General features: G+C 51.4%; 1 protein-coding gene across 4 annotated transcripts; it reads left to right on the top strand.

Moving 5' to 3' along the window:
* Positions 1-17101: 17101 nt before the first annotated feature.
* Positions 17102-25634, top strand: MCAM (melanoma cell adhesion molecule). 4 transcript variants are annotated; one of them, XM_038535926.1, is made up of 16 exons: positions 17102-17288; positions 19919-20043; positions 20139-20346; positions 20432-20502; positions 20579-20666; positions 21709-21888; positions 21993-22114; positions 22198-22360; positions 22462-22580; positions 22664-22805; positions 22966-23087; positions 23172-23313; positions 23400-23474; positions 23644-23791; positions 24043-24160; positions 24607-25634. In XM_038535926.1, exons 1-16 carry the CDS (start codon positions 17117-17119, stop codon positions 24634-24636), a joined length of 2025 nt encoding a protein of 674 aa, XP_038391854.1. In that variant the 5' UTR covers positions 17102-17116; the 3' UTR covers positions 24637-25634. The 4 variants fall into 4 exon arrangements, with proteins under 4 accessions (XP_038391854.1, XP_038391855.1, XP_038391857.1 ...); XM_038535927.1 differs by having other exon boundaries at positions 23403-23474; XM_038535929.1 differs by lacking the exon at positions 17102-17288 and adding an exon at positions 18011-18131.
* The last annotated feature ends 1218 nt before the right edge of the window (positions 25635-26852 follow it).

Consider the following 26852-nt stretch of genomic DNA (forward strand, 5'->3'; position numbering starts at 1 on the left):
GCCTCTCTCTCTCTATGACTATCATAAATAAATAAAAATTAAAAAAAAAAATTAAAAAAAAAAGAAGTTTAACCAAAAAAATCTAGATCTGTTTGACTGTTTTACTGTTTATAATTGATGAAGTAATACTAATACATTATTATTGTTGTTGTTGTTGTTGTTGTTGTTAACAACTGAGGTCCATAGTTTCCATTAGTGTTGTCTCTTTGTATGAGTTTTGACAAATGTATAATGCCATGTAATTACCATTCAGGGTCGTACGGAATATTTTCACTGCCCTAAAAATCCCCTTGTCCCATCTATTCCTCCCTTCCCTCCCTCTCCCACCCGCAGCTCCTGGCCATCACTAACATTTTTTACTGCCTCCAGTTTTGCCTTTCCCAGAATGTCATATGATTGGACTCTTACAGTACGGAGCCTTTTCAAATTAGCTTCTTTCACTTAACAATATGTATTCAGGTTTCCTCCATGTCTTTCTGTGACTTGATAGCTCATTTCTTTTGATCACTTAATAATATTCCACTGTATGGACATACCCATCAGTTTGTTTATCCATTGTCCTACTGAAGGACATCTTGATTGCTTCAAGTTTTGGCAGTGATGACTAAAGCTGCTGTAAACATCCATGTGCACATTTTTGCATGGACAGAAGTTTTTAGCTCATTTGGGTAAATACCAAGGAGAACGACTGCCTGATCATATGGTAAAGAGTATGTTTCATTTTACAAGAAACTGCCAAACTGTCTTCCAAAGTGGCTGTACCATTTCACATTGCCACCAGCAGTGAATGAGAGTTCCTGTTGCTCTGCATCCTCATCAGAATTTGATGTTGTTGGTGTTTAGAAATTTAGCCACTCTAATTGATGTGTAGTAGCATAATTATTGTTTTAATTTGCAATTCCCCAGTGACAAATAATGTTGACATCTTTTCATGTATTTGCTATTTGTATATTTTTTAAAGATTTTATCTATCTATCTATTTATTGAGAGATAGTGGGAGGAGGCTTAGAGAGAGAGAGAGAGAGAGAGAATCTCAAGCAGACTCTATACTGAGAGGGGAGCCCAATGAGGGGCTGGAACCCAGGAACCCAAGATCATGACCTGAGCCAAAACCAAGAGTAAGATGCTTAACCAACGGAGCCACCGAGGTGACCCTGTATATCTTTCTCTTAATTCAATTTTTTATTTTAATTCTAGTTATTTAACATATATAATAAAATTGGTGTCAGGTGTAGAATATAGTGATTTATCACTTACCTAGGTGTAGAATATAGTGATTTATCTCTTACCTATAACACCCAGTGATCATCACAAGTGCCTCCTTAATACCCATCACCAGTTTAGCCCATCCCCCCCATTAACCCTCTTTGTTCTACATCATTAAGAGTCTCTTATGGTTTGCTTCCCTCTCTATCTCAGCTGTTTTATTCCTTAAATTCTCCATATGAGTGAAATCATATGGTATTTCTCTCTCTCTCTCTCTCTCTCTGAGGGAGAGAGAGAATGAGAGAGTGTATGAGCAGGGGAGGGGCAGAGAAAGGGGGAGAAATCCCAAGCAGGTTCCACAGCATGATGGAGCCCAAGGAGGGGCTCAATCCCATGACCCCAGACCATGAAACCAAGAGTCAGACACTTAACCAACTGAGCCACCCAGGTGCCCCGGTATTTGTCTTTCTTTAACTGACTTATTTCACTTAGCATAATACACTCTAGCTCCATCCATGTCCATGTCATTGCAAATGGCAAGATTTAATTCTTTTTAATGGCTGAATAATATTCCAGCGTGTGTGTGTGTGTGTGTGTGTATACACATCACATCTTCTTTATCCAGTCATTCTTTTAAAATTTTTATTTATTTAAGAGAGAGAGAGAGGGAATGTGTATGAGCTGGGGGAGGAGCAGAGGGAGAGAGACAAACAGACTTGGCACAGAGCCTGACGAGGTGCTCAGTCTCACACCCCTGAGATCAATGACTTGAGCCAAAGCCAAGAGTTGAATGCTTAGCTGACTGAGCCACTCAAACACCCTCATTCATTTTTTTGATGAGGTGTCTATTGAGGTCTTTGACTCATTTTTTTTTTTTTGGCTCATTTTTTATTTGGGTTGTTTTCTTACTCTTTTTTAAAATTTTTATCTTATTTTATTTAAATTCATTTAATTAACATAGACTGTATTATTAATTTCAGAGGTTGAATTCAGTGATTCATCAGTTGCATATAACACCCAGTGCTCATTCCATCGTGTGCCCTCCCTAATGCCCATCACCCAGTGACCCCATCGCCCCACCCCCCTCCCTTCCAGCAACAACCCTCCAGTTTGTTTCCTATGGTTAAGAGTCTTTTTTTTTAATATTTTATTTATTTATTCAGAGAGAGAGAGAGAGAGAGGCAGAGACACAGGCAGAGGGAGAAGCAGGCTCCACGCAGGGAGCCGGACGTGGGACTCGATCCGGGTCTCCAGGATCAGGCCCAGGGCTGAGAGCGGCGCCAAACCGCTGCGCCACCCGGGCTGCCCTGGATAAGAGTCTTTTATGGTTTGTCTCCCTCTCTGATTTTATCTTATTTTATTTTTTCCTCCCTTCCCCTATGCTCCTCTGTTTTATTTCTTAAATCCCACACATGAGTGAAATCATATGATAATTGTCTTTCTCTGACTTACTTCACTTAGCATAATACCCTCTGTTCCACCCACATTGTTGCAAATGGCAAGCTTTCTCTTTTGTTGGCTTAGTAATATTCCATTATATATAGATACCACATCTTCTTTATTCATCTGTTGATGGACATCTGGGCTCTTTCCACAGTTTGACTATTGTGGACATTGCTGCTAGAAACACTGGGATGCAGGTGCCCCTTCAGATCACTGTATTTGTATCTTTGGGGTAAATACCCAGTAGGGCAATTGCTGGGTCATAAAATAGCTCTATTTTCAACTTTTTGAGGAATCTCCATACTGTTTTCCAGAATAGCTGTAGGTTTGTTTTCTTACTCTTGAGTTTTTAAAGTTTTTGTAGGGGATCCCTGGGTGGCTCAGTGGTTTGGCGCCTGCCTTTGGCCCAGGGCACGATCCTGGAGTCCCGGGATCTAGTCCCACGTCGGGCTCCCGACATGGAGCCTGCTTCTCCCTCCTCCTGTGTCTCTGCTTCTCTCTCTCTCTCTTTCTCTCTTTATGTCTATCATAAATAAATAAATAAATAAATAAATAAATAAATAAATAAATAAATAAATATAATAAAGTTTTTGTATATGTTAGATGCCAGTTCTTTATCAGATATGTGTTTTGCAAATGTTTTCTCCCTGCCTGTGGCTTATCTCTTTAGTCTCTCAACAGTGTCTTCCATAAAACAGAAGTTTTTCATCCTAATGAAATCCAACTTACCATTTTTTTCTGTCATAGATCATGCCAAAAAGCCACGCCAAACCTAAGATCATTTTGGTTTTCTCCTATGTTACGTGGAAGTTTTATAGTTTTGCATTTTACATTCAGGTCTATGAGATTAATTTCTGTGAAACATGGAATGTTTGTGTCTAGATTAATTCTTTTGCATATGACTATCTAGTTGTTGTTTTATCTCCCGAAGGATTAAACAACTTCTTTTAAATTCTAAAATACTTTCTAAATCTAAAGAAGCTACATTCTAATAAATTTATAAGCAAACAAAATTGACAAAACACTTTTTAAGCAAATTCTGGGGAAATAAGCACTCAGGTACATTGCTGGTAGGAAAGCAACAGTGGGGAGGAGTTTGGCAATATCCACAATGTCTAAGTGTGCATTGTTACAAAGCCACAGTAATCAAGACAGTGTAGTAATGGCATAAGACAGACATCCATACAGACCAATGAATAGAGAGCCCAGAAATAAACTCTTGCATACCTGGTCAGATGATCTTCAACGAGCATGCTAAGACCACTCAATGCAGAAAAGACAGTCTGTTCAACAAACGGTGTTGGGAACACTGGACAAAAAGTGCAAAAGCATGAATTTAGACCCTTATCTTACATCATCTACAAAAATTAACTCCAGGGCAGCCTGGGTGGCTCAGCGGTTTAGCGCCACCTTCAGCCCAGGGCCGGATCCCAGAGACCTGGGATTGAGTCCCACGTCGGGCTCCCTGCATGGAGCCTGCTTCTCCCTCTGCCTGTGTCTCTGCCTCTCTGTGTGTGTGTCTCTCATGAATAAATAAATAAAATATTTTTAAAAATTAACTCCAAATGAAATAAAGACCTCAACATAAGACCCAAACCTATGTAATTCCTAGGAGAAAACATAGAGGAAATGTTTCATGACATTGGACTTGGCAGTGAATTCTTGGATCTGACACCAAAAGCATAAGCAATAAAAGAAAAATTGGACAGATTGAATGTGGAGGCTCTTATGCGTCAAGCAATACAGTCAACAGAGTGGTAAGGATGGTCTACAGAGTGGGAGGAAGGACTTGCAGGTCATGTATCTAATGAAGGTTGACATCTGGAGAGTTCCTACCACTCAGCAGCAGAAAATCACATAGAGGAGGGCATTTGTGTGACACCTGAATGGACATTTTTCCAAAGATGATGTGCATTTAGCCAGCAGACAAATGAGGAGAAGCTTGGCATCTCTGGTCATCAGAGAAGTACTAGTAGGGCTGAGGTGGAATGTCACCTTGTACCCAATGGGATGGCTCCTCTCAAATAGAAAACAGCAGGTGTTGGCAAGGATGTGGAGAGGTTCGAGTCCTTGTGCACTGCTGGTAGGATTGCAGAGAGGTGCAGCACTGTAGAAAACAGTATGGGGTTTCCTCAAAAAATTAAAAATAGAATCATCATATGACTCAGCAACCCCACTTCTGGGAATATATGCACAAGAACTGAAAGCAAGGTCTCAAAGAGATATTTGCGCACCCATGCTCATAGTAGTGCTATTCATAATAGCCAAGAAGTAGAAGCAACCCAATGTCTAGTAATAGATAAGTGTACAAACAAAATGTGGTCTGCACATCCAATGGAATATTATTCAACCATAGGAACAAATGAAATTCTGATACATGCAATAGCATGAATGAAACGTGAAATCATTATGCTAAGTGAAAGAAGCCAGTCACAAAAAGATGAATGTTCTATGATCCCAGTGTCATCACTTTAGATACCCATCTAAAGTAATCAGATTTATAGAAACAGAAAGAATAGTGATTACTGGAATCTAAGGGGAAGAGGCAAAGGGGGAGTTTTTGTTTAATGGGCATAAAGCTTCAGTTTTTCAAGATAAAAAAGTTCTGGAGATCTATTTCACACAGAATATACTTATCACTACCAAACTATAAACTTAGCATAGTTAAATGTAGGTTTTATGTTACATGGGTTTCTTTTTTACCATAACTAAACTATAAAACAGAACAAAAACCCCTACATATGCATTTACCCTTTGACCCAGCAATCCACTTCCAGAAATTTACTGTTAAGATACTTTTAACAAAATAAAAATTTATCATAACATTATCTATAACATTGCAAAATATTGGAAATAATCCAAAAGTCCAAACAGGCAATTGTTTGACAAAACTATGGTAGGTAAGAGATACCTGGGTGGTCAGTGGTTGAAGGTCTGCCTTCAACTCAGATTGTGATTCTGGGGTCCTGGGATCAAGTCCCACATCGGGCTCCCTACATGGAGCCTGCTTCTGCCTCTGCCTGTGTCTCCGCCTCTCTCTCTGTGTCTCTCATGAATAAATAAATAAATCTAAAAAAATAATAATAAAATAAAAATTAATTAATTAAAGAGAGAGAGAGAGGGAGAGAGAGAGAGAGAGAGAGAGAGACTAACCTCCTTAGGAAATACTGAAGTATTAAGGAACCCAGGAGCATGATATACGCAATCCACTCTCCTGATTCATAAGAAAAATAATTATATATATATCAAATAAAATTTTAAAATGAAAAATTTCTGGGGTGGGCTGGCTGGCTTAGTCAGTAGAGCACACAACTATTGATCTCCAGGTTGTGACTTCAAGCCCCACATTAGGGTAGAGATGACTGCAAAAAAAATTTTTTTTTTAATTATTAGGGGCACCTGGGTGGCTCAGCAGTTGAGCATCTGCCTTTGGCTAGGTCGTGATCCCGAGGTCCTGGGATAGAGTCCTGCATTAGGCTCCCTGCAAGGAGCTTGCTTCTCCCTCTGCCTATGTCTCTGCCTCTTTCTTGGTGTCTCTCATGAATAAATAAATAAAATCTTTTTAAAATTATTAAAAATTTTAGTTTAGAATGAGAGTAAAAAAGCAAAAATGTGGTAAAATGTTAATAATCTGTGACACTAAGTAAAGGGCATACAAGGACTCTCTACTATCTGCAACTTTCTGAATGTTTGACATTATTTCAAAAGAGAATTAAATATATACATATGGAAACTAAAACAAGGAAATAAAAATGTTTGCGTGACCATAAAGGAAAAGATTCACATGCAAATACTCCCCAGAGCAATGTCTATACAGAGACTATCTGATTCTGGCCAAGATCAAGTTACAGTCTCAACTGAAGAGAGATTTGAAGACATGTAGCAACATACTGCTTTTCAGAATTTTCTTTATAAAGTCTCAGCCTTGAAGAATTAAAAAAAAAGTAAAACACCTCAGGGAATATAGTCAATGGCACTGTAACACCATTGTAGGGGACAGATGGCAGCTACATTTGCAAGCACAGCATAATGTATAGTTATCAAACCACTATGTTGTACACATGAAACTAATGTAACATTGTCAGCTAGAATCAAATAAAAAAATTTTAAATAAAATAAAATTCTGAAAGAAAAATTTTAAAAAACATTAAACATTAAAAGAGTAAAGACATTAAAAGAGTAAAACAAGAAACACCAAATGGCTTTAAGAGATGGTGAAAGTTGCAATATAAATGATAAAGATTAATGTGATAAAAAATACTTTAAATATTTTCTGGGATAAAATATTTATCATAGGGCAGCACCTGCGGCTCAGCGGTTTAGCGCCGCCTACAGCCTGGGGCGTGGTCCTGGAGACCCGGGATCCAGTCCCAATGTCGGGCTCCCTGCATGGAGCCTGCTTCTCCCTCTGCCTGTGTCTCTGTATCTCTCATGAATAAATAAATAAATAAATACATACATACATACATAAAATATTTATCATATATACTCCTATATAATGTTTGAACATGATATAAAGTTTATAATCCAATTCTGAATCAAAGCACTGTTTGGGGGGTTGTTTTTTTTAAGATTTATTTATTTGAGAGAGTGTATGCACAAGTGGGGGGAAGGGGCAGAGAAAGAGAGAGAAGCTGACTCCCCACTGAGCGCTCAATCTCAGGATTTTGAGGTCATAACCTGAGCCGAAACCAAAGTTGGATGCTTAACTGACCAAGCCACCCAAACACCTCTCAAAGCACTGGTTTAAAAATATTAAGAATAATTTCAGTTTGGAGCAACGTTTCTCAAAATTGGAATCAATTTTTTAAACATCTAAGAACAAGAACAATTCAAGAAGAGTCAACTTAATTTAGCATTACTGGCAACAATATGCATTATGAGAAAATTTTTATTATAACAACACAATCAGGGATTTTGCCAAAATTAAGGCAAGAAAAATTACTTTTATGGAATAAATATATAATAATTTATGACTTGTATATGACTGTATTGTTCCATCTGAACATTGCTGACCCATCATGAGAATACCTAGGTATGTGCAATAATGATTAAGTTAATTTATGGGGTGCCTGGCTGGCTCAGTCAGTGGAGCATGTGACACATGATCTCAGGGTTGTAAGTTCAAGCTCCACATTGGGTATAGAGATTACTGAAAACTAAAATCTTAAAAAAAAATTAAGTTAATTTTCCTTGGATAGTTTGTTGACTTTAAGTCATACAAAAGCCATTCCCTTAGGGCAGCCCAGGTGGCTCAGAGGTTTAGCGCCGCCTTCATCCCAGGATGTGATCCTGGATACTTGGGATCAAGTCCTGTGTCAGGCTCCCTGCATGGAGCCTGTTTCTCCCTCTGCCTGTGTCTCTGCCCCTCTCTCTCTCTCTCTCTGTGTCTCTCATGAATAAATAAAATCTTTAAAAAAAATTTTTTTTTATCTTTTTTAGAAAAGCCATTCCTTTACATAATTTTGTATTTTGTCATTAGAAAGTGTATTTGTCAAGGTAAGAGGGTAAAGCATATTTAATAGTTAGCTTTCAAATAACTCAAATATTTCGATATATGATATGTGAGCCTTTGTTTGTACTCTGATCTGGCCCCACAAGTACTGGGGGTGGGCCTGTTCCTTGCACCTTCTATATAGGTAACTATTTTCATTTGGTTTCATTTTGGTCCTTTTAATGTTTCTCTTTGAAAGTATAAATATAGATGTGTAATATATAAAATGTTCATCCATTCTTACATAAAAAGTAGCATTCTCTGGGATCCCTGGGTGGCGCAGCGGTTTAGCGCCTGCCTTTGGCCCAGGGTGCGATCCTGGAGACCAGGGATCGAATCCCACGTCGGGCTCCCGGTGCATGGAGCCTGCTTCTCCCTCTGCCTGTGTCTCTGCCTCTCTCTCTCTCTCTGTGACTATCATAAATAAATAAAAATTAAAAAAAAAAAAGCATTCTCTGTTTAGTGTTCTCTAACGAGCTTTTTAACTTAAAATTTAAAGTGATGTTCTGGCCATATCATCGTACAGAGATCACTCTGCTCTTAACAGCTGCATAGTACTCCACTATGTGGGCTCATTTAAGGATTGTGTATAGGGGACTCAGAAAGGTGTTGTACCCCATTCAAGTTGGATGTGAGAGGGAGCAGAGGCTTCCAAGAGGGTCTCTATCATATGTGGGTAACAGAAGGGAAGAGGCCCCCCCAGTGCTCTTCTTTCATTCGAGTGTGGAGCTCTTTCTTAAGATCAGATAAATTGGCTTGTGGGCAGTTAAAATAAGGCCTCACCCTGTATGCAGAGCCAGCCTCTCTGGAAGCGACTGGATGTTTCTAGCCTCAGTCACAGTAGAGAGCCGACAAGGGAAACTGGACCTCAGAAAGTGGGGCCTGAGCTCTGATGGGTCTTAATCCAGTCAGCAGTTGCTTTCAAGCTTACACCAGGCACAAGGCACCCTGTTGCTCTAGATAATTTACCATAGTTTACAAATACTCTGTAATCTGACCTCATCCCTCACTAAATTCATCCTTCCTTTGCAGGATACTAACCAACTTCAATTAATATCTTGCACCCAACATGCTGGGTCACACTTTAAAGATTTTATTTTTAAGCAATCTCAACACCCAGTGTGGAGCTGGAACCCACAACCCAGATATCAAGAGTTGCACACTCTACCAACTGAGTCAGCCAGGTACCCCTAGGTCACACTTGATTTATTTATTCTTAAATTTATTTAATTATTTTAAGTAGGTTCCACACCTAATGTGGGGCTTGAACTCACAACCCTGAGATCAAGAATCACATGCTCTACAGACTCAGCCAGCCAGGCACCCCCCAGGTCACACTTCTTTTTGTATTTTTTAAAATTTTATTTAAATTCAGTTAATTAACATATGATGTATTATTGGTTTCAGAGGTAGAGTTCACTGATTCATCAGTCTTATGTAACACCCAGTGCTCATCACATCACCCTGTGCCCTCCTTATGTCCATCACCCTGTTACACATACCCCCAGCCCCTGCCCTCCAGCCACCCTTAGTGTGTTTCCTATGATTAAGGGCCTTTTATGGTTTGTCTTCCTCTCTGGTTTTGTCTTGTTTTATTTTTTCCTTCCCTTCCCCTATGATCCTCTTTTGTTTCTTAAATTCCACATATGAGTGAGATCATATAATTGTCTTTCTCTGATTGGCTTATTTCACTTAGCATAATGTCCTCTAGTTCCAACCATGTCATTGCAAATGGCAAGATTTCATCTTTTTGGTGGCTGAGTAGTATTCCATTGTGTGTGTGTGTTTGTGTATGTGTGTACCATATCTTCTTTATCCATTCATCTTTTGATGGACACCTGGGCTCTTTCCATAGTTTTGCTATTGTGGACATTGCTGCTATAAACATTGGAGTGCAGGTGCCCCTTTGGATCACTACATTTGTGTCCTTGGGGTAAATACCCAGTAGTGCAACTGCTGGGTCGTAGGGTTAGGTCACACTTAAAACAGCACACGCCATGGTTACCTACTATTTTTTTTTAATATTTTATTTATTTTAGGAAGAAAGAGAGAAATCACAAGTGGGAGGAGGGGCAGAGAGAGAGGGAGAAGCAGAAGCCCTGCTGAGCAGGGAACCTGACCCAAGGGCTCTATCCCAGGACCCTGAGATCACAACCTGAGCCAAGGGCAGATGCTTAACTGACTGAGCCACCCAGGCGCCCCTGCCCCCACGGTTACCTACTATTATCATGAGAATGAAGCTAGGTATCAATTCTTCCAGGCAGCCACCTTTTTTTTTTTTTTTAAGGTTTTATTTATTTATTTATTTATTTATTTATTTATTTATTTATTTATTTGGTTTTCTTTATTTATTCATGAGAGACACAGAGAGAAGCAGAAACACAGGCAGAGGGAGAAGCAGGCTCCCTGTGGGGAGTCCCATTCAGGACTCCATCCCAGGACCCTGGGATCAGGACCTGAGTCCAAGGCAGATGTTCAACCACTGAGCCCCCCAGGCGCCCCTTCCAGGCAGCCTTCTTTGACCACCTCAGGCTGGGTTCAGTGACTGCAGCATGCACATATTTGCACCGGTATTTGACACGCTATAATTGTTTAACACTAGAGTACAAGTTCCCCAAGACCATGGGCCCTGTCCTAGTTATCAGCCTACCTCCAGCTCTACCTTAGTGCCTGACACCCAATATCCTAGCTCAGAACGGTGAGACAGAGGAGAGAACCACCACCGTGCTCTTTTCCTTCACATCAAACCCTCTCTGTCCACATGTCGTGTCTATTTTTATTTCACTACTGTTATCACTCAGGATGAACTGGAATGTGGCCCAAGAGTCCGGCTTTTCGGTGCCCCATCCTCCCACCTTCTCCTTAAGATGAGGGAACAATTCAAACTAGGGGCACCAGGGGGCGCTCTCGGGCAAAGACGAAATAGAGAAACCATCTAATCCTGAGTTCCAGTTGCATCACATCGGCTGCCGTTGCTCAAGAACCTGCATTGGCTCCCGATTCCCTCTTCTGTCTTAAGATCCCCTAATTCCTCCCCTATGACCTAACTCCAGCCCATCCGCTCAAGCTCTCACATGCATGCGCCCTCTACCCTGTTGAATTTCTAGTTAGGCAAGTCGCACTCTTTACTGAGTACCAGCTGTTTGCATGAGGGTGGTGCCAGAGGTGGTAGTAGTGCCTGAAGCTCTCCTCAAGCCACTCCAAACAAATACATAATGGTAATGAAAGCAGTGGGCTTGCTATGCAAATATCCTAGCAAGCCAGGTCTCCTAGCCTCCCCGTGGGCCCCACCCTGCAGCCAGATGGCTCCTCGGAAACTGTTTATACAGACATTCTGCAGTTGTCATCATAGATGACTCTTTCTTCAGCCTCATCCCTCTCTCTTTGCTCCTGCCACTTGCCCTGCCTGGAATGATCTATCCTCACTGCTCCCTCTTGAAACCTGCCTTTTCACGAAAGCCTCCACACTTCCAGAAAGACTTTCCCTGCTAGTGCAGGCAGAGAGGCCCACATGGTTCCTTTGCTGAATTCCAGTTGCGCTTCCTGTTTATACGATATAATTCAGTGCTCCTCGATCCACTACTTTCATTTCCGTTATATGTTTACTTAATTCAGCTGCAAATTGTTGCAGGTAGAGCACACTGGTTTTGGAGTTAGAGCAATCTTGCTTCAACGTTTAGTTCCTCGGGGTGATGCTTGCACATTGTGAATGTACATCGTGCCACCGAATTGCACACTTAAAACGGTGAAGAGGGTACGTTTTATGGTATGTGTATTTTACCACAGTGGAAAAAAAAATATATATATAGGGGCACTGGGGTGGTTCAGTCCATTGGGCAACCAACTCTTTTTTTTTTTTTATTGGAGTTCAATTTGCCAACATATAACCAACTCTTTTTTTCGACGTAGATTATGATCTCAGGATCATAATCACAGGAGCCCTGTGTCAGGCTCTGTGCTCAGCACAGAGTCTGCTTGAGATTCTCTCTCTCCCTCTCCCTCTGTCCTTGCCCCCACTAGCTTTCTCTCTCTCTCACACAATAAATAAATAATTTTTTTTAAAAAGGAGAAATACAGGGGTGCCAGGGTGGCTCAGTTGGTTGGGCGTCTGCCTTTGGCTCAGGTCCTGCTCCCAGGTTCTGGATCAAGCCCCGCATTAGGCCCCCTGCTCAGCCGGGAGCCTTCCTCTCCCTCTGTAGCTTCCCCTGCTCGTGTTCTCTCACTCTGTGAAATAAATAAATAAAATATTTAAAAATATATTTTATTTATTTATTTATTGAGTGAGAGAGCACGAGCAGGGGAAGCTACAGAGGGAGAGCACAAGCAGGGGAGGAGGAGCAGAGGGAGAGGGAGAAGCAGGTGTCCCACTGAGCAGGGTTCAATCCCGGGACTCCAGGATCAGGACCAGAGCTGAAGGCAGAGGCTTAACTGACTGAGCCACTCAGGAGCCCCTAAAAATATACTATTTTTTAAAAAGGAAAAACATATTGTTCCATTGCTCACGGGCTATGTGACTTTAGACCATGTCACTCTTTGTTTCCTCATTTTTTGGGCAGAGATCAAGATAAATATTGGTGGTGAAAATGATCCCAGTGTGAAACGTCTAGGTTGTAAAGCACGGTACAAATAGAAGATATGTCTCCTCAGAACAGTCACTGGTTCAGTGACTTGCCCAAGATTAGCTAATGAAGTGGAGGAGCTGTCTCGATGCCACCAATTCCTTAACAGAGTTTGCAGCCAGTTGTTAGAGACCAGAGTTGAACAAGCCCTGTCCAGCACCCGGGATGCAAAGGGAAGGGAAGATGTGGGGTGTGGGGATCAGGGGTGGTACACAGCCCCAGTCTTACCTATTGGGCTTTCTCCTGACTGCAAATTGTTGTGTTTTTTTTTTTTTTTTTAAGATTTTATTTATTTATTCATGAGACAGAGAGAGGCAGAGACACAGGCAGAGGGAGAAGCAAGCTCCTTGCGGGGAGCTCGATGTGGGACTCGATCCCAGGACCTCAGGGGTCATGCCCTGAGCCCTGAGCGGAAGGCAGATGCTCAATCACTGAGCCACTCAGGTGCCCCATGATTGCAAATTCTGCACTCTCGCCACCGCCACCGGCCACCTGAAGCCCCAGCCACAGGGGGGTAGCGCAGGGAGCAGACCCCAGGATTGCCTCCCCTCTTTCTTTCCTCCTCTCTCTCCCACTCCAAGGTCAGCTGTGGCAACTACTGTGGGGACCACAGGTCCCTTCCTCCCGGGCTCCTCCTGAGTGGCTCAGGGCTCTGTGAGGAAGGGAAAACAGTGCAGAAGTGGCCTTCAAGGAAGAGAGGGCCAGGAGCCCCTGGGTGGTGTGCCTGGGGTTGCCCTGAGGCCTCTCTGCTATGGACTAGCCGGCCTCTCCTCAGGGACTGCTCCAAGTCACATTTAAACAGCTCTCTGGGGATTTTCTGGGTGGTGGTATTTTGGGGAGCGGATGTGAACCTTCCTGAGGGGGAGTGATGTAAGCTCCAGCATCCTGCTCCCGTGCCCTCTCCCCAACCCCACCACCAGGCTCCCTTCTCCAAATTTAGAGTGAGAGGAGGAAGTGGCAGGCCCCCAGGACCCCGAGAACCGAGAACCGGGGTCCAGGACGGGGTGGGGTGGGGGTGCAGGAGGCGGCATCACTACAGCTAACAGGAGTGGGTCCTGCGGGGCTCGACGGAGACCCAGAAGCTCCCGCTCCTGTCCCCGTCCCGCGCTGCAATCCTGGCCGGAGGGTCCCACTCCTTCCTGGAGGGGAGGTAGCTGCGCCCCCGCAGGCGGCCCCAGGGACGCCCGGTGCAGTCGCGGCTCTGTCCCCCCACCCACCCCATTCTCTGTCCCCCTCCTCCTTTCCAGAAGGGGGGCGTGCGGACTGAATCCCGGCCGGCGGCCGCGCCCGGCAAGGCCTGGAGGGGGACGCGGGGCTTCCGGAGAGCCCCGGCCCCTCCCGGCCCCTCCCGGCTCCTCCCGGCCCGCGGCGGCCGCCTGAGCATTTAAGGTAATGTTTGGGTTGGTGCGAGCCGGCCGGATGCCCCGCCTGCCCGGCCCCCGCTGGCCGAGACCCCGGGAGGGAGCGGGGCTCCGGGGGCCCCGGCGGGATCCCCCGGGCCGAGGCCTGGGTGCTGGAGGGCTGCCAACGAGGAGAGGCCCCCGGGGGCGGCGGGGACAGGGCCAGTCCCCGCTCCGAGGCCTTAGCAGGCTTGGGGATCAGGATGGGAGGGTGGCCCCCCTCCCTCGGGCTTAAGGGTCCCTGGTCCCCAGGAAGAGTCCCTGTGCACCCACATCCTCTCTCTCCTTCGCCCCCCCCCCCTTCCCGGGCAGAGAAGGGGCTGAGAAGAGAGGCCAGCAGCTCCCAGGGGAGTCGCTGGAATGCTGGGAGCCTGGGAACAGGCCCCGCAGTCCCTGGGAAAGCCAGCCCGTGGGAATCCCACCCGCAGCCCCCTCCCCAGGATGGACCACCGGATGCCAGAGACCCCAGCTCCCCCACAGGGGGCTTTGTGGGAGTGGAAACCACCCACCCCTGGGAGCCCCAGCGGGGCTGGACCCCAGAGTTCAGTGGGCCAGCTGTGCCGACCAGCCCCTCCCCCGGCGGCTCGCGCGCCTGCTCCAGCATAATTCTCGCCATTGTGCCACCACCCCTCCCCGCTCCCCTTCTCTGGACCCCTGCACAATGGGGCCTTTGCCGCCTCCGGTACTCAGGGTGGGGATGAACTCACTCAAGGCTTTTCCAAGTTTAAAAATAGCCCCTCCCATCCCCCCACCCACAAGTCACCCTCCTCCTCTTCCCTCTGTGATTCTGGGGCGCACCTCAACCCAGGCTACACCTCCTTCCTCCTGCCCTGGGTCAGGTGCAAAGGGCATGGGTGAGACAGCGTCCGGCCGGGATAGGGGCTGCTTCCCCCCATTCAATCTCTTCCCCCACATCTTCCAACCCAGCCCCCCAGCATCCGGTTTCCTGGCCTGATGTCCTCAGCAACAATTGCCCCCCACCCTCCTCCCACCCTGTTTTCCACTCCCTCAGCACAGTCTCCTCCCAACTCAGACCCCCTTTCTGGAAACATTCTCTTCCCTCCCATACAAAGACTCAAACTGGTCTCTACTTTCTGGCCAGGCCAGGGGGTTCCCCAGCCTCCATAATTGCCAAGGCTCCTGGGCCACCCCCCTCCACCCCCAGTTCCTTCCTCACTGCAGCTGCAATGTCTTTATTAGCTTCCTTCCTCCGCTCAGCCCGCCCTTCTATCGTCCTCCTGGTCAAGCCCCTCCACCAGGAGGGTGGGTGGGAGCCACTGTGCACGCTATGTTGGAGCTGAGAGAGGACTCACAGGAGGACTCCTAGGTTAGAACCTTGCCCCAGTGGCCCCCCGGGGAGCAGGCCCATCCTGGTCTTTTTACCTCCCACTCCACTTGGGCTGGGGCCCCAGGCTTCCCACTTTTCCTTATACCCAAATGAAAGCCCCACCACCCTGAGAACCACCTCCCTGCCCAGCCTCAGTTTCTCTGCCTGTGGTCAGACCTATGCCAGAGAGGCACACAGAGGACATTCCACACAGCAGGTCCCCTCATCTCTGAGTACCTAGGTCTACTGTGGGGGGTGGAGGAAAACAGTCTTCCTTCCCCCTTCTTTCCAGAGATGAACAGACAAAGAATTAGCACTCTGGTCCAGGGCCTCTTGTCATCTTGGCCTATATCCGGGCAACACTGCTTCCAACCCAGCCCAGGGGCCAGAGTCTGCTAGTGGAAGGCCCCTCGGTGCCTTCCTGATCCCCGCTTCCGCTGGGGTGCAGTCCTCTCTTGCTTAACATTCTTCCTCTGCTGACTTTCTCTTCCCTGCTACTGTGGCAGCTCTATCTTCTGGCATCTTCGAGGAGCCAGAGGGCAAATACTAGCCACCTTCTGTTCCTTCTACCCTGTTTTCCTGCCTTCACTGCTCTTTCTTCCTGTTTCCAGACCCCTCTGAATTCTCTCCAAAGTTCTGATCTCTCTTTGGTTTAGAATCCCAAAACTGCTTCCCTCCTGAGACTGTCTCAAAGCTGCCTGCCCCCCTGACCTCTGCCACCCGCTCCCAGGCAGCCCAGATCGGCCGAACTACCGGCTTCCTTAAAGGACAGACCTTGTGCTCATTCAGTGGAGCCACAGAGGGAAAGGATGTCACCCTGGGCTCCAACCTCATTTCCCCTTCACCGCAGAAGACAGCTCCTCCACCCCCACCTGGCTTCATTGGATGGGGGCGGAAGACGGAGTCCGAACTGACTGTCCTTGGTGGTTAGCTGGCTTTGTTTTCAGGCGGAGAGGGGAATGATTAGTTAATGGTGTTAAGTGAAGGGAAGGGAGTGGGGGCAGGGAAGCTCCATGCCCAGCTCTGGCTTGCCAGGGCAAACAGCATCCTTCAGCCATTCCCATTCCTGCCCCTGTAGACAAACAAACTCATCCATTCCACTCCAGGCCCTGGGCCAGTCCGTACGTTCGCTCTGAGGGATGCGGGACCACGGTCCTCTGCTTGCCCTCTCTCTTCCCCCACCCGGGCTCAGGGCTCCAGGCCCCTGCGGTGGCCGGCTTGGCATTGCCTCTCGCTGGAGACCGACGGAGATAGAGGGGTCGGCAAGGTTCTGAAAAACGGGGCTGATGTGGTTTGCCAGTCATCTCTGCGTCATCAAAATACCACCCCAGACGGAGCCTTCTCTCAAGTCACCTGCCCATCTCTGGCCGTGTTTGCTGCCTCACGCTGCTCCTCCCCCACCCTGCAGAAAGGCTGCCCTGCCAGGCGACAGGCCTCCTCCCTGAATCCAGACCTCTATTTGACCCTCCGCCCAAAGGAGGCAGCTGATGTGAGGCTGGGGTCTCTAAGAGGCAAGAGCCCATCCCACTCCCCAGAGCCTCAGTTCAAGAGGCCAGAAGACCTGGGTTTGGGAAGAGGGGGGGCCTGCTGTGTGGAGGGCAGCCTGGCCAGAGCGGATTCCCCCTCCATGCCTCCACCCCCAGCTGCTGAGCCACAGTCAGCAGTGGGGGGCGAGGGGGCAGGGAGCCCTGCTGCAGGGGGTCGGTTCAACCATCAGGACAGCAACAGGTTTTCAGGGGCCCAGCGGGAGACCTCGCAGCACCCATGTACCCTTCCTTCCCCCTCTCTTCTTCATTCAGGTGAGGGGAAACTGAGTCCCAGCTAGGCTCACTGAGTGAAGAGGGCAAAAAAGCGAATTTTCAAGGTCTGGACGTGGACGAGTGTGAAAACCTTGGGCCCGTGAATTCAGCCCCTTCCCTTTCGCCGGTGGGGACTAGCGGGAGCTTGGCTTTGAGGGGGCAGCGCATAGGGGCCATCTCCAGTCCCCAGTCCGGGCACCTCTGGGTCTGTGGGCCCGGCGCAGGGTTCTTCCCGCAGAGCTGCGGGCGCAGCGAGGCTGGGGTGCGCGAGGCTGGGGGCAGTGCCAGGCCGGCGGCCGCAGTGGTGCAATGGTTCTGGTTCTGGGAAGCGGCCGCGCGGCCAGGTCTCCGGGCGGCGGAAGAGGAGGCGGCAGCGGAGGCCCCCGGGGGCCGGGAGGCCTGGGCTGCGGCTCCCTCGCCCCGCGGGCCGGCCGGGCCCGGCGGCTGGTGGGGGCCGAGCGGGGCGAGCGGGGCGAGCGCGGCCGCCTCGGACCCGGCGTGACTCTGGGCGTCCGGGCCGGCCTCTCCCCGCCGCCGCGGCCGCCTGCCCGCCTCGAGACACCTGTCAAGCCCCCTCGGCCGACCGGGCGCGCGCGGGGCTGGGGCCGCGGCGGGGCCGCGCTGGGCGGCGCGGGGCGGGGCGGGCGGGGGCTGCGCGGGGCGGGCGGGGCGGGCGGGCGGGGCGGGGCGGCCGGGCCCCCTCCCCGCCCCCCTGACGTCAGCCCCCGGCCGGCGCGGCCGCTCACTAGGCGCTCGCCCTCCGGCCGGGAAGCATGGGGCGGCCCGGGCTCGCGTGCGCCCTGCTGCTCGCCGCCTGCTGCTGCTGCTGCCGCCGCGCCGCGGGTGAGTGGCCTCGCGGGGGACCCGCGCCCCGAGCGGCCCGGGCCCCGAACGGGGTGGCGGGGCAGGTCCTCGGTGCGGCGCGCCCGGGAGCGGGGCCGGCGGCGCGGGCGGCCCGGGGTGGGCGCTGCGGCGCGCGCTCCTCCTGCCCGGCGCCCCGGAGCCTCGCCTCGCGCGCGTGCGACTCCTGTTTGCAGCCAGTTTGCCGCCGGGATCCGGAGTATCCCGGGAGGAGGACGCGGGGGGCGGGCAGGAGGCTGCTGCCGGAGCGGGAGGGGGTGGGGCCGAGCCGCTGGGGTCGCTGGGGAGACCTTTGCCTCAGGTGCCCACTCGGGGGGCCCGCGGTTGGAGCGGCGGCCGGAGGCGCAGCTCGAGCGCATCCCCAAACCCCGAATCTTGCGCCCGCCTGTTGCTGGAAAAGGCAGCTTGCTTAGCAGGAGGGGGTGCGCCGACGCCTCCTCTCCCGCCTGGGCTTCGAGCCGGGCTGGAGGTGAGCGGGGGGGAGGGACGGCGGCTCCCGGACGAGCAGGGCGTTGGCAGGGGCCGGGCGGCGTGGGGCGCCTCGCGCCTGCCCGGGGGACCGGATCACAGGTGGCAGAAGCGAGGGATTGAGGGTGCCGGAGTGGAAGCGCCCCAGGCTTGTTACGCCTCCCGGAATGGGACCGCATTCAGGTGGGAAGAGCGCCGCTGCACCTCGGAGTTTTTCTCTGGAACTGCCTGGGAGCCCAGCGCTCCTGGGTCCACGCTGCCCTTGTATGGCCTGCAGCGGTGTCGCGTGTTTCTCTTGGCTCCTTTTCCCGGGTCCCAGCCGCTGTCCGGCGGGGGAAGGGGAGGGCTCGCCAGTACCCGGCTCGCTGGCCTCATGCCCAGTGCCTACAGCGTCCCAGGGGCACCCCCGGCTGCTGCCTCCCAAGCTGACTATTTCTGGGGAAAAGGCTAAATTGGGCTCCAGGCTGCAGTAGATCAGCCCCACTCTGCCCTGCTCCCCTGTCTCTGGGGAAACAGAGTCAGGGATCGGAGGGCCCCTGCTCTGGGTTAAAGACCTGCCCTCCTTGTCGGGGAGCCAGCCCCGGGCACCGGCCCGGCATCCCAGAGGCCAGCCAGATGGTAGTGAGTGACATCACCTCCTCACAGGGCAGGCGGCACGCTGGCACCACTGACGTCACTCTTGCCCACTGCCTGGCCCTTGCCCTGACCCCTGGGGGAGATTCTGACCCCTCGGTGCTCACAAAACTCCCAGATGAGGTCCTCTGAGTTGGTGGGATGTTCATGGAGGTACTGCTTAGGGAGCACGTGATGGGAGCTCTGGTCAGGGTTGGCCCACTGAGTCTTGTGGGACATTTGGGGAGGGCTCTTTGGGGGGCAGAGTAGTGATGTCTTCTCCTCAGTGAGGGGACACAATGGGGCCTGTGTGGCTCAGCCTGGCACATGCCGTGCATTCCCACATTCTGAGCTCACTGGAAGGGGTGGGAGTGTGGAAGGAAAGGGGCCTTCCTCTTGGCCCAGAGCCTGGTTGCCCCTTTGCCAGCCTCAACTGGAAAATGCTTGGTGCTCAGGGTGGGTGCTGCAATGACCAGGGACAGTCACCCTCAACTCCTCTGACCGGGGGTGGCAGGGGGAAGCGGGCTGCTTGGAGCTGCAGGTAGAAAGGGGTTGAGGGTTAGGAGGATAGAGCCCCCTCCGGACCCAAGTGGCAGGAGGAACAGCTGCAGGGAAGGGGGTGTGAGGGGAGGGCATGGAGAGCAGTTGGAGCTGACACAGCTGCTGGGACGTCCCTCCTGCACCCCCAGGTGTGCCCGGAGAGGCGGAGCCCCCCACGCCTGAGCTGGTGGAGGTGGAAGTGGGGGGCACAGCGCTTCTGAAGTGCGGTCCCTCCCATTCCCCCGGCAACTTCAGCCACGTGGACTGGTTTTCTGTGAGTGTGGGGGCCCCGGAGAGGGTGGCAGGGCGGGAGGCTGTACCCCGCCTGCTGCCCCAGTGTCTCACCAACTCTGAGACACATCCCCTTAGGTCCACAAGGAGAAGCCAACGCTCATCTTCCGCGTGCGCAAGGGCCAGGGCCAGAGCGAGCCTGGGGAGTACCAGCACCGGCTCAGCCTGCAGGACAGAGGGACCACTCTGGCCCTGACACACATCACGCCCCATGACGAGCGCATCTTCCTGTGCCAGGGCAAGCGGCCTCTGTCCCAGGAGCACCGAATCCAGCTCCGTGTCTACAGTGAGCGCCCCACCCCGTCTGTGCCTGGGGGACGGTGCGGGTGGTGGGAAATAGAGGTTCCAGCCCCTCATTTCTTCCCTCATAGAAGCTCCAGAGGAGCCAACCATCCTGGTCAATCCCTTGGGCATCTCGGTCAACAGTAAGGAACCAGTGGAGGTGAGACAGGCCGGGGTGGCCTGGGGGGCTTGGTGGGGTGTCAGGTGCCTGGAGACTCACACCCTGTCCTCCTCAGGTTGCTACCTGTGTGGGGAGAAACGGGTACCCCATTCCTCAAGTCATCTGGTATAAGAATGGCCAATCCCTGAAGGAGGAGAAGAACCGTGAGTCGCCCCCTCCCTGCCCTCAACAGCCAGGCACGTGGCTGCACACAGCGACCACCCTTCCTCTCACTGCACTTTGTTTTCTTCAAGTATACGAATGAGGCTTGACAATCTTTTCACGAGAATTTAAACTGCAGAAAATCTAGAAGGAAAATTGTCTTCCTGCCCCAGATCCCCTCCCAGGAGTAATCTTGGCCGTGAATGTTTGTTCTTTCCGGCCGATTTCTGGGTGCTTCCTCAAGCAGATGGATACATGTAGGAGCCCGTCGGCTTTTATTTTTATCATTTAAACCAGTGGTTCTCGGGATCCCTGGGTGGCGCAGCGGTTTGGCGCCTGCCTTTGGCCCAGGGCGCGATCCTGGAGACCCGAGATCGAATCCCACGTCAGGCTCCCGGTGCATGGAGCCTGCTTCTCCCTCTGCCTATGTCTTGCCTCTCTCTCTCTCTCTATGTGACTATCATAAATAAATAAAAATTAAAAAAATAAATAAATAAATAAACCAGTGGTTCTCAACCAGGGGTGGCATAGCTCCCCCTCAGGGACGTTCAGCAAACATGGGGAGGTATTTCTAGTTGTTGTGAATGGAGAGGCGCTCCAGGCACCTGGTGGGCAGAGGCCAGGGGGCTGCTGGACAGGAGGACGGGACCCCCCACAGCACAGGTCATGCTGAGATTGAGAAACCCTGACCTGGATCGTTTTGCCCCCCACCCCCAGTAGCGCATACCACGGGGATGGGGTAGGGGAGCTAACCCCTCGTTGCCCTGATGGTGGACATCTGGAATGTTTCCTGGGCCCTTTTCCTCAGTCACCACAGCACCCCGTCCCTGTGTGCGTGTGCGTTAGTGTTGGCGGCGTGGGGAGATGACGAGCAGTAGAACCGCTGAGCTCAAGATCAGGGTTAGCGAGGCTTGCACTGTGCCTGGCCTTCCATGGCACCAGGGGTCCTTCTCAGGTGCCCCCCACCCCAGGGGAACCCCAGAGACCATGGGGTAGGGGTGCAGGTAGGGCCGAAGCCGAGCCTCTCCACTTTCTTTGGCCCAGGGGTTCACATTCAGTCGTCCCAGATCGTGGAGTCCAGTGGTCTGTACACCTTGGAGAGCGTTCTGAAGGCCCAGCTGGCCAAAGAGGATAAAGATGCCCAGTTTTACTGTGAGCTCAACTACCGGCTGCCCAGCGGGAACCACATGAAGGAGTCTCAGGAAGTCACTGTCCAGGTTTTCTGTGAGTCCTGTGATGGTCCTGGGCTGAGCTGGTGGCAGCTAGCTCCGCTCCCCGGCGTGGGGACAGCTCGTGGGCTGAGGACCACTCCCTCTGTGCCCCTGCAGACCCGGCGGAGAAGGTGTGGCTGGAAGTGGAGCCCTCGGGAATGCTGAAGGAAGGGGACCGCGTGGAAATCAGGTGTTTGGCGGACGGCAACCCCCCGCCCCACTTCACCATCAGCAAGCAGGTACGGAGGGCGCCGTGCTGGGTGTCCACGGGCCGCGGGAGTGGCTGGAGGCACCCTCTGCTCACCCCTCTGCTCTCTCCCAGAACCTCAGCACCAAGGAGATAGAGGAGATGACGCCCGAAGACACGGGGACCCTGGTCTTGGAGTCTGCCCAGAAGGAGCACAGTGGGCTCTATCAGTGTCAGGGCCTGGACTTGGAAACCATGGCATCGCTGCTGAGCGACCAACAGGAGCTGCTGGTGAACTGTGAGGGGCCGGGGGGCCCAGGACAGGGGGACCAGGCGGGGGCAAGAGGGAACGTGCCCCGCCCCGCCCTGCCCAGGCTGACACCATTGCTGTGTCCCCAGACGTGTCTGATATCCGGGTGAGCCCTGCAGCCCCGGAGAGCCAGGAGGGCGACAGCCTCACCCTCGCCTGTGAGGCAGAGAGTAACCAAGCCGTGGAGTTCCAGTGGCTGAGAGAAAAGGTGCCCAGGCCGGCCTGGGGCTGCGGGCTGTGCGGGGATGCGCCGGGGCCGGGAGTGAACCCCTGACCCCTCTCTCACCCCAGACGGGCCAGGTGCTGGAGAAGGGGCCGGTGCTCCAGTTACACAACCTGAAGCGCGAGGCCGGGGGAGGCTACCGCTGCGTGGCGACGGTGCCCAGCGTCCCGGGCCTGAACCGCACGCGGCTGGTCCATGTGGCCATTTTCGGTGAGGGGCCCTCTGGGCAGAGATCGGCGGCGCCCCCAAGCCGGGCGGTTTCAAGCTCTTGGGAGTTCCCCCACAGCCCCCTGCTGCCCTGGGATGCTCCGGTGGGGACGGGAGGCAGGCTAGCAGGTTTGTGCCACACCTGCACCCCTCCCTCCCCCAGGGTCCCCGTGGATGATGCTGAAGGAGAGGAAGATGTGGGTGAGCGAGAACGCGGTGCTGAACCTGTCTTGTGAAGCCTCCGGACATCCCCGGCCCACCATCTCCTGGAGCGTCGAGGGCACGGTGAGCGGCCGCGCCTCGGCTGCCCGGGCCTAGGGATCCCTGAGGGGATCTCCCCACCCCTGAGCGCCGCCTCCATCCCTGCAGGCGCAGGAACGAGACCAGGACCCGCTGAGCGTCCTGAGCGTCCTGAGCGTCCTGGTGACCCCAGAGCTGCTGGAGACGGGTGCGGAGTGCGTGGCCTCCAACTCCCTGGGCAGGAACAGCACCACCATTTTCCTGGAGTTGGGTAAGGGCCTCATCCTGCGGCGTGGCGGGCGAGGGCGTGAGCCGGTGCTTTTCCCAGCCCAGCTCTCAACCCCTGTGACCGCTCAGCAGACTCCAGCAGAAGCACCGGGCCCCGCGTCTCCACCGCCAGCCCCTCTGTCAGAGCCAACAGCACCTCCACAGGTCAGCGGCCCTGGCATCCTCCTGCTGCCCTGGCCCTCCCCAGGGAGCCCTGCTGGAAGAGGGGAGTGGGGGGCCGTCTTCCGTCAGCCCTGGGTGGGGGGGGCTGCGGGCAGTGGTGGGAACCGGGCCTCAGGGGCCGGGAGTGACTAGGAGCGTCTCTGTGGGACAGAGAAGAAGCTGCCAGAGCCAGAAAGCAAGGGTGTAGCCATTGTGGCTGTGACTGTGTGCGTCCTGGTCCTGGCTGTGCTGGGTGCTGTCCTCTATTTCTTCTACAAGAAGGGGAAGCTGCCATGCGGGCGGTCAGGCAAGCAAGAGATGTAAGCATGGTACCCTGCGCCCCCACCCAGCTTCTCGTGCCTGGGCAGGGACGACCCCTGCCCCCCCCACCCCTGCCCACTGGCCAGCTGCCATCACCCACACCTCCCTCCCGTTCATCGCCTGCTCCCTTCCCTGAGCTGGCCCCAGGGCACCTAAGAGTCCGTCACCCAGTCCACCATCTTTCCCAATGACCCTCCCTTTCCTTGCCCGAGATGCCAACTTCTTGCCTCCCTCCCTCCCTCCCTCCCAGCACACTGCCCCCGTCTCGTAAGAGCGAATTTGTAGTTGAAGTTAAGTCAGATAAGCTCCCAGAAGAGATGGGCCTCCTACAGGGCAGCAGCGGTGACAAGAGGGCGCCAGGAGACCAGGTAGGAAGCAGCTCCTGTGGCCAGCGCCTGCCACAGCTTCAGGTTTCGGGAGCAGCAGGGGCTGATGTCTCCCCAAACACTAACTCTGTCTCCCCCCTTCCTCCTCCTCTGTTGGAGACCGGGAGCAGGCCCTGTCTCGGCTTCCTAACACTAGTCCCAGATGGTAGGGTGAGGCCAGTGGCCGAGGGAGCCTGAGCAAACACTGCCCGTCACCACCACCTTTTCCTCGACATTGCCGTGGCTCAGGTCACCAGGTGCAGTGCGGCCAGTCCAGTTCGGGGGCCTAGGCTCTCCCCACCCGCCACTCCCCCTGCTTCCCTCCACGCCTCATGCATCAGCTTCTGGCTTCAGTCCCTCTTCCCTTGAGCATTCATATTCACACCCCAGACTCCTCTCACTGTCCCTGCCACCCCCTGCCCCCTTACCTCTCCTCTTCCCGTTTCTAGGGAGAGAAATACATCGATCTGAGGCACTAACCAGCCCACCACACTGAGTGCCCTGCCCGCCTGGAAGGTTTTCTGTTCCCTGCTCCGCCCCTACCCCTCTTGTCGCTCAGGATGATCACCAAAGCCTCTAAAGTGGGCTCTGGAGAAGGCCCCTGCTCCAGCTGGCCTGCAGGCCCCGTTTCAGAGGGCAGAGCCATCCCAAGAAGGTCCTTTTCTGGGGACCTACCCGCCTCAGTCTTACTTTGTCGGGTGATGCTCATCCCAGGGAGGGGCCTAGCATCCGAGGAGTGGGAAGGTGTTTCTCACGCCAGGTTTTCTCTGTATACATATGGTGGATGTTCATACCTGTCCTCTGCCGGCAGCCAAACTAGGTAGCCTATTTATCTTGAGTTGGTTTCCTGCCCCAAAGGCTGGCTTTTTTTAGTTGTGTCGCTGAAGTGAGGAGCCATGGCTCCTCTCTGTTGGTGAAGTACGCTGCTCACACCAGTTCTGGAGCGTACCCCAGCATTCATGACAGGCAGCTGCCTACCTGACTCAGGAGGCCCTTTTGAGACCCACCTCTCTCTAGACAGAAGCAAGGATGGACTAGTATCATCCCTTAAAAAATGTGTTGGGTCTCTCATTGCCCCTAAAGGGAGGAAGCTGGGCGGTTTTCCACAGTTAGGCCATTGAGCCCAAACCACCCACCTCCCAGTCAGGGAATCATGTCAGACTGAAAGGTGGGGTTAGGGGACAGAGATGAGGTCCAGACTGTCCTTTAGGATGATTAAGACTATAATTATACTAGCACCATACTTTAGGCCCTGACAGAAGGGCCCTAATGGGATGGTACTTAGGGATGAGAAGTGGGCCTGGCTAGAGCTTTGGGGTGTGTATGTGTATCTGTGTGCAGGTATGTATGTATATGTGGTTTTGTTAGGTTGTATGTAAATTTACAAATTCCCAATTATATATATGTGTGTGTGTGTGTGTGTGTGTGTGTGTATATATATATATATATGAAAAATAAAGCTTAATTGTCCCAGAAATCTCATATTGCTTTTTATTCATCATGGGTACTGTGGCAGCCTGGGGCCTCTGGATCTGGGTGCAGTCCCAAAAGGAATACGAAACCCTCTCCATTTGGGAGTGGGGACCAGGGGTTTACCTCTGCTTCTGAGCAAATGGCTCAGGCTCTACCACAGAGGATGATGACCCTCCTTAGCAGCAACAAAGACACCCTGCCCACGGCAGCTTGCAGGGCCTGGTGGGCAAGGAGCTGTTGCCTTTCTCTTTCCTTTGCTGTCACGCAAACCTGCCTTGGGAGAGCAGTAGACTCACCTGCTGAGTCTGTAGCACTCCTACCCCCACGGAAGAGCAAGAACGCCAGTCTGCTACAACAAAAGAAACTTTATTTAAAAATACTTTTTGTTTTTTTACAGACATGGGTGCTTGAAAAAGCTCTTTAGTTAACTGTGTATGGAAATGAAAAAAAATTAATAAATAACATTAGTATAACAGACCTCTAAACATTAATACATTGGCAAAACAAAAGGGACTTAAAATTGAAAATGAATCTTAAAGCTCTGCTCTTCTCTGTAAGAATATTTACCTTCTGTTTTTCTTATTCTTTACAGGTGAGAATGATTAAATACTGCTAATATAAATTTTTTTATATTAATGACACATTTTTAAAATAGTCCACAAAAATGTCATCTAAGTTTTCGTTTTATTTTTAACACTGATATACAAATTGGGACTCTTTATTCTGGAGAAAGCATCAAGTTCTCCTCAGCCCCACCCAGGCCAAGAATGTCAAAATCCTAAAGAGGGAGGACTTGAGAAAGAATTGTTTCTCTCCCAATTCTTTATTAGTTAAAGGCAGGGAAGAACTGAAAAGGGAAAGGGAGAAGTAAAATATGTAGAAAACATTTTTTTTTTCTTTGCTGAAACCCACAGTGGCCACAATCCTGAGGACAGGCTCTGGCACGTGGTCCTTGCTGCCTTTCCCAGGGGAAAACTGGACTCTGCAGAGGGCACTGGCTGCTTAATGCTTTAAGACTGAAGTCTTCAAATAAAAGGAGAGCCAAGTCTAAAGGGAGAGGCATGAGGTCTATCTAGGCCAGTTCAGGATCCAGCAAAAAAGAAAAGACACAAATGAACAACCTCCCATTGTCAGCAGAGTCCATCCTATACTCTTCCACGCAGTCGGGTCATGAATATAGGACCAGGAAACTGGCACACTTAAAGTGGACCAGAGTATACCT

The sequence above is a fragment of the Canis lupus genome, chromosome 5 (genome assembly GCF_011100685.1).
Source record: "Canis lupus familiaris isolate Mischka breed German Shepherd chromosome 5, alternate assembly UU_Cfam_GSD_1.0, whole genome shotgun sequence".
Taxonomy (NCBI): domain Eukaryota; kingdom Metazoa; phylum Chordata; class Mammalia; order Carnivora; family Canidae; genus Canis; species Canis lupus.